Source organism: Arachis stenosperma, chromosome 5 (assembly GCF_014773155.1).
Source record: "Arachis stenosperma cultivar V10309 chromosome 5, arast.V10309.gnm1.PFL2, whole genome shotgun sequence".
Classification (NCBI taxonomy): Eukaryota; Viridiplantae; Streptophyta; class Magnoliopsida; order Fabales; family Fabaceae; genus Arachis; species Arachis stenosperma.
The window spans coordinates 120,992,250-121,004,508 of NC_080381.1; the positions used below are offsets into that span (position 1 = coordinate 120,992,250).

At 35.3% G+C, this 12,259-nt stretch overlaps 1 protein-coding gene and 1 long non-coding RNA gene across 3 annotated transcripts; one reads left to right on the plus strand and one right to left on the minus strand.

Moving 5' to 3' along the window:
* The first annotated feature begins 830 nt into the window (after window positions 1–830).
* Window positions 831–1,693, plus strand: LOC130979083 (uncharacterized). Its single transcript, XM_057902438.1, has 3 exons — window positions 831–1,022; window positions 1,162–1,291; window positions 1,379–1,693. Exons 1-3 carry the CDS (start codon window positions 994–996, stop codon window positions 1,655–1,657), a joined length of 438 nt encoding a protein of 145 aa, XP_057758421.1. The 5' UTR covers window positions 831–993; the 3' UTR covers window positions 1,658–1,693.
* Window positions 1,694–10,497: 8,804 nt separating this feature from the next.
* Window positions 10,498–11,569, minus strand: LOC130983137 (uncharacterized). 2 transcript variants are annotated; one of them, XR_009087261.1, is made up of 3 exons: window positions 10,870–11,569; window positions 10,684–10,778; window positions 10,498–10,592 (listed from the first exon to the last, which is right to left on the minus strand). It is a non-coding gene; the product is annotated as an uncharacterized LOC130983137 (long non-coding RNA). The 2 variants fall into 2 exon arrangements; XR_009087260.1 differs by having other exon boundaries at window positions 10,684–10,736; window positions 10,870–11,568.
* Window positions 11,570–12,259: the final 690 nt, after the last annotated feature.

A 12,259-nucleotide genomic window follows, 5' to 3' on the forward strand; every position in this document is an offset into this window, starting at 1 on the left:
TGTTTGGATTTTTATTTTTATTTGTTATTTATTTTTTTACTGAACTCTCTTCTGTTAGAATATGGCATATATATTTGTACATATTATGGTGGATTGAATCAAATGTTGAATGCTGAAGTTATAAAATAGAATTTTTTTTTCTACTGATTCTATTTTCAATCACATGAAATTGATAGACATATATTCTGCTGATTCTGTTTTTTTCTACTGAGGTTATAAGACATATATTTGTCCTTTGAATACTTTTTTTTCCAATATTTTGCCCCCCACTTTCAGGAATAATTATTGTATACTGTAATGATTCCATTGATATTACATAAGTAAACGAAATTTGACAATTTAAAGCTATGAAAGAACACTTATTTATTCACCGTTGCTAAGAGAGAAAAATTTGTTAGTAGTTCATGTGTATAAATAATGTCTAAGCTTAGCTTTTCCTCGAAAGATAAATCGATTTTACTAATTCATTTTTTCAATTTTCACTTTTGTTTCAATTGATTATATGAGATCATTTCAAATTTTCAATACATAGATATCAGAATATGTACCATATGAATCTCACCCCACATGTTCATATTCTTTTGGTTTTAGTGATTATCTTAGTTGTTGAATTATGTAGAATCTTACAACTTTACAAATGGTTGATAATTAGTATGACTGTTTTACTTCTTGCTGATGCTTTTTTTTTTTGCTGCTATTAATTTACATTGGGATGTACTTTTATCATATTTTTTCTTATATTAGATATAAAGCATGTTTTTTCCAAAGTGTTTATTAGTTATTAATTTGTAAATGAAAAATTGTCTTATTTGTGTTATTTTCTGCTTATTAATCTATAGAGAATGGAAGAAAATTCTCAACATAATTCAAAGCAAACTAAGCACGAAGATACAAAACTAGTTGAGTGTTTGGTGGAACTTGCAACTACTTCTTGAAAGTGTGACAATGACACGTTCAAATCTGATTATGAAAAACATTTGAAAAAAATGCTTCATGAAAAAGATCCTGGATGTGATCTTAAGGTACAATATTTTAACATAATACTTGCTTTCCTTTGTTTATAATTGTATAGTTTGTTAATTTACAATATAAAAATGCATTTTTGAATGAATTGTGGTGCCATTTATGCTATGTATAGACTAATTCACACATTGAATCAAGGGTGAAATTGCTTAAGAGACCATATTTTGCAATAGTTGAGATGATGAGCACGGCTGGGAGTGGATTTAATTGGAACGACAAAGATAAAATGATGGTAGTGAAACGACAAATTTTCAATGAATGGAAAAGTGTAAATTCTAAACAACTTTCTTAATTCAATTTTATTTATCTTAGCTTTTTAATATTTATTGCTTACTTATTTTTCTTTTAATTTCAGTCACATCCTAATGCTAATGGTTTCTACAATAAACCATTTTCACATTTTGAAGAGTTGAGAATAATATTTGGTAGAGATAAGGCTCAAGAAGGCAATGCAGAAAATGTAACTCAAGCAGTTGCTACTATAGAGGCTAAGCACGAAGCAAACTTGAATAATCGGCAAGTGAATGAAAACACCCAAGCAAATTTGGAAGAGACTGAAATTGAATATGAAGCTAATTCTCAAGTACGTAAGCAATTGACTCTAGTTCATGTAGATAAATTCACTTATTGTTGACCCTATTATTGTGTACTTCCTTAAATTTTGGAGTGATTCTTCGTTAGTTCAATAGTTCCTGTTTTTTTATTCTTAGTTAGTTCAATAGGTACTGTTTTCTTGGTTCTTGATTCACTTATTCATATATTATTCTTCACTTATAGAGCAATTTTTTATTTCAAAGTTGTGCCACTCACTCGAGTCTAAAATTTTAAGTATAGGGTGTAACACAATTTCATTGATTGAAGAAAAAAAGATCAGTTAGAGTCTTAGAGATATTAAAGGTGTTTCTACTTCATGGCAAATTCATTTGAAATTGTAGGAACACTTTCATATGTCTAATTGATTTTTTTTTTTCAATCAATAAAATTATGTTACATCCTATATTTAAAACTTTAGGCTTGAGTGAGTAGGGACAACTTTAAAATAAAAAATTGCTCTATAAGGGAAGAATAATATATGAATCAAGAATCAAGAAATATTAACTATTGAACTAATGAAGAATAAAAGAAAAAATAGTAACTATTAGACTAATGAAGAATCACTCTGAAATTCAAGAAAGTACACAACAGCAAGTGTGAATTTATGTACATAAACTAGAGTCAATTGTTTACGTATTTGAGAATCAGCTTCCTATTCAATTTCAATCTCTTCCAAATTTGGTTGGGTATTTTTATTCATTTGTTGGTCACTCAAGTTTGCTTCGCCCTCAGCCTCCATAGTAACAACTGTTTGAGTTACATTTTCTAACATTGCCTCCTTGAGCCATATCTCTACCAAATGTTATTTCCAACTTTTCAAAATGTGAAAATGGTTTATTGTAGAGGTCATTAACATTAGGATAACATTAGGATGAGACTGAAATTAAAAGAAAATAAGCATAAATATTAAAAAGTTAAGATAAATAAAATTGAATTAAGAAAAGTTGTTTAGAATTTACACTATTCCATTCATTAAAAATTTGTCGCTTCATTACAATCATTTTATCTTTGTAATTCTAACTAAATCCACTCCAAGCCGTGTCCATCATCTCAACTATTGCAAAATATTATCTCTTAGACAAGTTTACCCTTGATTCAATGTGTGAATTAGCCTAAACATAGCATAACAATTTAGAGTTATTACTTCTAAAACTAAATTCAATAAACTGAATATTGATACAATGACCCTACAATTCATCCAAAAAGGCATTCTATTGGAAATTAACAAACTATACAATTATAAGACAGCTATATAATTATAAATGAAAAAAACAAGTATTATGTTAAAAAATTGTACGTTAAGATCACATCCATTTTTTTCAAATATTTTCCATAACCAGATTTAAACGTACCATTGTCACACTTCCAAGATCCAACAAACATTTTTCATTGACGCTTAGTTTGATTTAAATTAGGTCGAGAATTTTCTTCCATTCTTCATAGATTAATAAGCAGAAAATAACACAAATAAAATAATTTTTTATTTACATATTAATAACTAATAAGCACTTTGGAAAAAGCATACATTATATCTAATATAAGAAAAAATATGATAAAAGCACATCCCAACATAGATATAAATTAACAGCAGCAAAAAAGCATATATTATTTCTCAAATCAGCAGAAAGTAAAACAGTCACACTAATTGTCAATATTTGAAGAGAAATTTTTAAATTGTTATCTATAACAAGCAGATGACAATAACTTAAGTCATATCACCCATTTGTGAAGCTGCAAAATTCTACATAATCCAACAACTAAGATAATCACTAAAATCAAAAGAATATGAACATTTATATGGGTACATATCCTATGTTGAAAATTTGAAATGATCTCATATAATCAATTCAAACAAAAGTAAAAACTAAACTATGAATAAGTAGAGCTCAATCGATTCACCTTTCCAGAAAAAATTAAGCTTGGACATAACTTATACACATGAACTACTAACAAACATTTTTCTCTTAGCAACAGTGAATCAATAATTGTTCTTTCACAGTCCTAAATTGCCAAATTTGGTTCACTTATGTAATGTCTTACAATATGCAATAATTATTCCTGAGTAGGGCAAAAAATTGGAAAAAAAGTATTCAAAGGAAAAATATATGTCTTACCGTCTCAGCAGAAAAAAACAGAATCAGCAGAATATATGCCTATTAATTTCATGTGACTGAAAATAGAATCAATAGAGAAAAATACAATTCTGTTTTATAACATCAGCATTCAACATTTGATTCAATCCACCATAATATGTATAAATATATATGCCATATTCAATTTAGCATGACATATTCGAGCAGAAACATAATTCAGGAAAAAAAATAAATAACAACTAAAAATAAAAATCCAAACATAAACAGTGTCAAACCACAAGTTCTAGCAGAAAGTCCTACAGCGCTAGCAGTGTAAAATCCTTACCTCAAGAAGATTCTGTGCTTGAAAAAGATTCTATGCTTTGATGGTTATTGTTGAGACGTGAGGGGAGAGAGAGGCGAGAGAGACGACACAAACAGGGAGCACAACTCGAGCAGACGCGGAGGCAAGAGGCGCGGGAGCAACCGAGGTCAGACGAAGGAGAGAGGCCAGACGCGACAACACAACGCAAAGGATCCGAACAGAGTCGTGACGATGGTGGCAAAAATGCAGTCACGGTGAACCGATGGGAGCTGTGATGACGAACACGAACGCAAACAAGGAGCACAGTGGTCATGCAAATCCAAATCGGCAGCAAAGCGGCGACGACGGAGCCTCCATGAATTTGGGGAGAAAACTCGCTAGGGTTTGGTTTTTTTGATAAAATGAGTTGGAAAAAATCTGAAAAAAGAGAAAAAGAGTTAAATTAGTAAAGATATTTTAGTCTTTTTATTTTGTTATACACATTCTATTTCCATTGGAATTGAAGATAACGAGGAGAGAGATGGGAATGAAATTGGTGATATTTTGATTCTAGAGAATAAAATTTATCTGAGAATATATTTTTAAACTTTAAAACAAACATTAAAAAAAAAATTCTCATCTAAATATTTCTGAAAATACTCTAATATTCCCTTAACCACACACACCCTAAAGGAAGTCAATGCCAAAACCACATGGAAAAGAGATGGGGCACAAATTCAACATGAGCGGAGAATGTATAGCTGAACCATCAAAGTGGACAAATTCAACATAGAAAACCAAACCCAAATAGCAAGTAACAATGAGATGAATATGGACCTACAAAAAAATCAAGTAGGTTCCGCATGGGCCAAAAATAAGAAAACCTCTCCCCAAAATGTCTCAAACAAAGAAAAGGCCCCAAAGACTATCATCTCCCCCTTTCCAACTTACAAGGGCACCGAATGGGAAAAAGAAGACAATGAGAAAATTACAGTACAAGAGGCCATGCCATAAGAATTTTTCTATCAAAATGGGAGATAAGAGGGAAAGAAGCAATGAAGTACTCTCCGAACAACAAGAAGGAAAAGCAAACTCACAAAACAGAGAAAGGAGAAACCTACTTTGTAGAGCCAGCATCGGATAATGAAGAGAAAGACTCAGAGGCCAACAACCAAAAGAGCAGGGACATGGCAAGATGGGAGGAAGTGCTTAGCAGAGGCTTCAAAAAAAATCTGAAGATAAAAAGAAAGAGAGACGACACTATCCCCATGAGATTAACTGAACAGAGTTGGGAAGAAGACCAACAATCAAGAGTTAACAAGAAAAGCAAGGCAGGAAATGAACAAGGGAGAAGCAACAGAGATACTGCTGACCAAGGAGCGCCATCTATGGCCGAAGAGGTGGGCCTTATGATGCCCCCAACTCAGCCATGATCATTCTCAGTTGGAACTGTTGTGGAGTGGCAGCTTTTGCGACAGTTTTTGAGTTAAAAGATCTGTGCAAACAGTACAAGCTGGTCATTATCTATCTTATGGAAACTAAAGCCAAAGAAGTAAAGACTAGGAAGTTAGCTAGGAGTTTACATTTCAAGAATGCATTTTGTGTAGAGCCCAGGGCTTATCTGAAGGGCTATGTGACTTAAGGAATGAAAAAGTGGATGTTTCAGTTTATTCTTGGTGCCATAATTTTATCATAGCTGAGATAAAAGACAATGCTAGCTAACCAACCATGAAAGTGTCGTTTTACTTATGGCAATCCCATTTTTCAGCAAAGGAGGAAAACTTGGAAGCTGCTGGCCGAAGCCAGTGACTTGGCAGATGACCCATGTTGCTTTATTGGTGATTTCAATGATATCTTAAATCAGGAGGAGAAAACCGGCAACCACCCCAAGACCAAAAACCAAATTGAGAAGTTCAGAGAGCTAGTTAATAAGAGGAAGCTCATGGATATTGACCTTAAGGGGAGTAAATTCACATGGCTTAGCAATCCAAGAGAAAGTATTGTCACCCGAGAAAGAATCAACAGAGCATTAGTGAATTGGGGTTGGAGAAAAATGTTTGAACATGTCACACTCATAGCTACACCAGCTATTTCATCTAACCACTGGCCCCTCCTTCTCAACACTAAACCAGAGCAGAGAAGACCTAGAATGTTCAGATATGAATCATATTGGGATGAAAGGAAAAACTGTTGATACGTGAGCATTTTTCTTATCTTTTCTTAGTAGTTTGCATGTGGATTTGCTATATTATTCTGAGATTTAGGTGTTTTATGCCACCATGAATGCTACTTTGAGTTGTTTTGCAATTTGATTTATTACAGGTGGCATTCGGGCGAGTTTGGCAAAGTGCAAAGAAAATTCGTAGATGTTGTCAACCATGACTTTTTCACACTCCAACGAGTATAACTTGAGCTACAGAGATCCAAATGACGTGGTTCCAGCAGCACTAGAAAGCTAACTTCCAGAGCTTTCCAACGATATATAATAGTTTATACTTACTCGCCACTAGAAAGCTAACTTCCAGAACTTTCCAACGATATATAATAGTTTATACTTACTCGCTGGATTTGGAGCAGAAGGTGGCGCCAAACGCCACGTCACGGCGTTTTGCGCCATGTTGAACGCCATACATCACAAGTCCTCAAGCCAAACGCCTGGATTACCAAGTATGCGCCATGTGCATCCCAAGCCTCTCAAGTATGGCGCCTGGATTACCAAGTATAGCGCCACACCTACTCCTCAAGTTGGACGCCACTCTCTCTAAGCCAAACGCCATGCACTCAAGTGATGCTCAAGTCAGGCACCACTTCTTCCGAGTATGGCGCCACCAACTGCACCCAGGATGGTCCCCAGGATGGTCACACCATGAGCAACTAATCCATCATTGTTAATGTTAGGAACTCTGTTTATTTGGATGGATTAATAACTATTGTTTCCTACTTCTGATTTATGCATTGATTTACATTCAAGAATCAGTTTCGTTCTTCATCCTAAGAATTAGAGTATATTGGAAAATAACTCTTTTCTAACTTGAATTCTTGTTGGCTCTTGGAAAAGTTATCTCACCTGAATAACAGCTTGAAACTAAATTCTCATAACTCTCTAATTATCTGAATTTAATGTGATATGTGACATATAATCATATCATCTCTGGATCTTTAGGGTTTTATGTGGCTTATAAATTAGGATTTGAACTTAAACCCTCTAATTAGATTAAGTGACCAAGGAATTGGCGGTCGATTAAGTTAGAGAAGGATTAAATTACCAAGGAATTGAAATCGAATCACTTAAAGTTTGCTGTGAATTGAATCTTTGCATAATCAAAGTGGTTAGTAAGAATTGTTAATCCTGAAATTTGAACATCTCCAAAATCTTAACTGTTTTCTCACATTATTTCTCACAACCAATTTACTGTTTGCTTTCTTAAACTTTCTAATTTACTGTTTAATGCAATTTGAATTCAAAACACTCTTTTTTTGCTTGTCTGATTAAGTGAATCACTCAACTATTATTGCTTGGTCCATCAATCCTTGTGGGATCGACCCTCACTCACCTGAGGTATTACTTGGTACGACCTGGTGCACTTGTCGGTTAGTTTGTGGTTTTCAAAATCCGCATCAACTGCAAAGAGGTTATTAGGAAAGGTTGGTAAAATGGAAGCAAGTCGGGAAAAGAATGGGAGACACTGATCAACAAAACTAAAAGGTGTATAATTGACCTAAAAGAATGGAATAGAAGAAATTTCAAAAGGGCAGACAAAGAAATCTCAAGATGGAAACTAAAAGTTCAGCACTTCCAAAATTCTCCACACACAACTCACCAACAAAATCAGATCAAGGAAGCCAAACAGAAGATAAAAGAGCTTTGGAATCAGGATGAGAAATTTTGGGGACAAAGGGCTAGAATTAGATGGCTTAAGTTAGGTGACAGCAACACTGTGTTTTTTCATGCGTCAACTATCCAAAGGAGGGACACCACATTGACAGGTTGAAGGATACAAGAGGTAATTGGGTTCAAATCCAAACTGATATCCTAAGACAGATCGAAGAGTACAAGAAGGAACTATACAAAACCAGAGGCAAGGTTGATTTAACAGAATACATCAAAGTCATCCCTAATAGAGTGACCGAAGAGATGAACAGGAATCTCCTCCAAGAGCTCACAATGGAGGAAATAAAAGATGTGGCATTGAGCATGGAGGAGAATCGAGCACTAGGGTCGGATGGCTTAGGAGGCCAATTTTGCCAAAAACACTGGGACACCATCAAAGAAGATATCTGCTCTGTGGTCAAGCATTTCTTTCAGGTTGGTACAATACCCAAGGAAGTCAATGAAACTCAGGTGGTTCTAGTGCCAAAAACCAAACAAGCAGAATCATTGAACCAATTGAGAGCTATAAGCTGTTGTAACTTTATTTATAAGAAAATCTCCAAGGTCATGGTGGCTAGTCTTAGGAATATCATGAACAAGCTCATCTCTCCAACTCAGAGCGCCTTTCTTAGAGGAAGAATGATACAAGACAACATCATAATAGTTCAGGAGGCCTTCCATAAAATAACCAAAAAAGGGAAAGAAAGTTTTCAAGATCTTACTATCAAACTGGACATGAACAAAGCATATGACAGAATGGAGTGAGATTACATAGAGGAGGTACTTAGAGCTTTTGGCTTCCACCAGAAGTGGATCAAGCTGATGATAGAATGCATTAGAAGTGTGAGCTACAAGTTTAAAATCAATGGAGTCCTCACAAATGAAATCATCCCGCAAAAAGGATTGAGACAGGGAGACCCTCTATCCCCTTATATCTTCATTATTGCTTCGGAAGTTCTTACTATTCTAATGGACAAAGCTCTTAATAAAAATTTGATTTCAGGAATAAAATTAGCCCCATCAGCCCCCTATTATAACTCATTTACTCTTTGCTGATGATTGCATTATCTTTTCAGGAGCCAAGGAAAAAGAGATGTATCAAATCATTCAAGTATTAAATCGCTACACATCCGCATAAGGACAAGTAATCAATCTGGAGAAATCAGGAATAACCTTTGGCAATCATGTTACTATCCAAACCAGAGTCAACATCCAAAAAATTTTGAACATTCCGACATGGGATAGACCGGGAAAATACTTAGGTTTACTAGCCCACTGGGGTAGATAAAAGAACAAATCCCTGGAGTGGATTGCGAAAAAGGTAGAAGGTAAAATCGAAGGGTGGAAAGAGAGTCTCTTAAACCAAGCCGGAAAAGAGGTCCTCATCAAAGTAGTTATTCAAGCTATCCCAACGTATGCAATGAGCGTCCTCAAATTCCCAAAAAAATTCTGCAACAAGCTGTGCGCAAAAGTGACTAGATTTTGGTGGAAAAACCATGGAAAAGAAAGAGGAATTCATTGGAAAGCATGGTCTAAATTATGCACTAGCAAAAAAGGAGGCATTGGATTCAAGGAATTTCATCACCAGAACATAGCTCAGTTAACAAAGCAAGCTTGGAGAATCGTCAAAAGCACAGATGCTATTTGGGTTAAAATTCTCAAAGCTATTTATTTTCCCAATTGTGATTTCTGGGAGGTGGAAAAACAAAGAAAAGGCTCTTGGATGTGGAATAGTATACTTCGGGGAAGGGAGCTCCTAAAAAATCATGCGAAATGGAGTATAGGTCAGGGTGATAAGATAAACGTCTCGAGAGACAATTGGATTCATGATCTTACTTATCCCTTAAATAAAGAAAATCCCTCCGATTTTAAAGTGGAAGAGCTCCTCACTAATGCTAGAGAATGAGATGCATCCAAAGTTCAAAGCATATTTTCATCCTACATAGCTGAAAAAATACTTCGAATCCCAGTATGCAGGATTAGAAGTCAAGACAAGCTGATTTGGCCTTTCAGACAGGATGGAGAATATACGGTGAAGACTGGGTATCACATAGCAAAAAAAGAGGAGGAATATGCACAAATAAGCATGTCACCAGGGAGCAATAGGTTGGAGGACTTATGGAAAGGAATTTGGCAGATGAAGGTCCCACAAAAAATAAAAATGTTCTTATGGCGAGCAACTCATGACATCTTACCGGTAAGAACAAATTTAATAAAAAAGAAAGTCACTCACTACAGTCTATGTCCTATTTGTATGCAGGAGGAAGAAACTATTGTACACGCCCTTTTACTCTGTGACTGGACTAGAGCAGTTTGGTTTGGCTCACAAACTCAGTACATACCAACTAGGAAAACAGTGACATCAGTTGCAGTATGGTTACAAGAAGAGCTCAACAAATTAAAAACAGGAGACACAAAAGAAAAGAAAGTGAATTGGAGTCACTACCTAGACAATATGGAAAGCAAGGAATAACAAGCAATTTCAACAAGCAGATCCGAATCGAATATCTACTCTAATACAAGCAAGAATCATTGAGCAAGAAATATATAAATCCTTAGACTCTCACACAAACAGTAACCACAAGCAAAGAGGATCAAGAGTTGTACCAGTAATTTGGAGAGCTCCCCCCCTCATGTGAGCGCGGCCTTCTCGATTACTTCCAAAAAAAGGGGGCTGCAACTGGAGACGGTAATGGGAGGATAAGCAACCTTTCACGCAAACTCCAGCCTGGCGGCAGAAGCATGGGCAATCAGGGAAGCAACAATCTTAGCAGCTAATCTTAACATGGAAAGAGTGACCATAGAGTCCGACTGCCTACCTTTGGTGGAAGCCCTCAAGTCTAGAAGAGCCATCTGGTAAATAGACCCCTTCCTGCAAGACATCAGAAACCAATTGGCTCACATAATTGCCAATCTGAAATTACAAGGTCAAATTAACAACAATTGGATTTTATCTCCAACTAATCAAATTGCAAGTATCTCAAGAAAAGATAGGATGGGCATACCGCAATCAAGGAACTGAAATGCATATCAGTTATCTTTATCTATCGATCTTCTCCAGCATCAGTCTATCCGCTTAGAGTTTAGAGCTGCCCTTTTGCTTTGTGTGCCTCTGCCTATACCAGATTCTATCATTTGCACAGCAAGCCCATCTCCTTTTCCTTGAGTCGTTTTGCCCTAACTCTTCAAATTGGTAAGTTGTTGGTTTCCTCCCTCAGTCTCATCCGTGGGGCAGCATCTCCGCTCATCAAGAGTGTCACGCGGAATCGGTGTCCCGTGTCCCTATTATCTCATCCATCCGCCGCTGACCTGCAAGTAGTCATCTTCTTTGGGTTTAGCATCGAACAGCAGGAAGAATTTGTGGAGAAAGGATCCGCACCAGAGAACGGTTGGACGGAGAGCATCTAGAGCAGCTAAATTTACCATCCAATTCTGGTGTTTTTTGCTGCGTATCCATAATCAATGCCGGCGATAATGACTTGTTGATGGTGGTGTTTAGGATTTGGTGTCGCTGAAGTGGAGAGAGGGAAGGAGTGGGTCTTTCTCTTTTGAATGTAGGATTTGGGTCAGGGTGCCTTTCGGACGGGTCGGATCTGCCCGACCTTACTCACGTCCGAAAAAAAAAGTTAGAAAAAGTTATTATTTATATATTTTTTTTAAATTTGATTAAGCAAATACGGTTTTGTTTTGTTATTTCAATTTTAGTCTATTTTGCTATGGGAGAAAAAATGTAACAAAAACAAAAACAAAAAAAAAATTGAAAATAATAATAATAGTATAGTATATGTAGGATATTCTATGTCGATGATTCATCAAATCTTCAACTTCTTTAATACACACGGAATTGTTATTTATTTTTGTGTTCCTTTTTACTGTTTATTGAACATAGTTTTAATATAAATTAATCTTCTTTTTTTTTCAAATAATAATTTTATTCCAATGGCGCAATAACCTTGAATCCGGCATCAAATTAGGTTGAACTTCCAATGGCTATGATAACAACAACTTGCCTTCAAAACCATTACTAGTATTTTCTTAATCCAAAGTGCTTGTAATAATTAGTTGAAAGCGTAAATTTTTCTCATTGGCCTCGGATCAATGCAACTATATCTTCTAAGTACCTCAAAAGATTGAATACAATTAAATGTGTAAACTTGGATCTTTTAGAAACAAATCTTTCATGCAATGAATAATGGTAACCACCATTTTTTCTTTCATGTTACATGGTAATTATTAAGTTTGAATCTAAGAACTTATGCATGCAATCCAAATTTCTTAGCACTAGACCAACTCTAATAGCTTTGGTAGCCAGTAACCACACATTCTCATTAAACTATAACCAAAGTCCAAAGTAGAGAAAATCGAAATGTTACGTAAAAAAAGTATAAATAAATT

Coding starts and splice junctions, on each gene's coding strand:
- LOC130979083 (XM_057902438.1), top strand. CDS start 994: ATGAAAAAGATCCTGGATGTGATCTTAAG. Junction 1,023..1,161: donor ATCCTGGATGTGATCTTAAG/GTACAATATTTT, acceptor CATTGAATCAAG/GGTGAAATTGCTTAAGAGAC. Junction 1,292..1,378: donor TTTTCAATGAATGGAAAAGT/GTAAATTCTAAA, acceptor TTTTAATTTCAG/TCACATCCTAATGCTAATGG.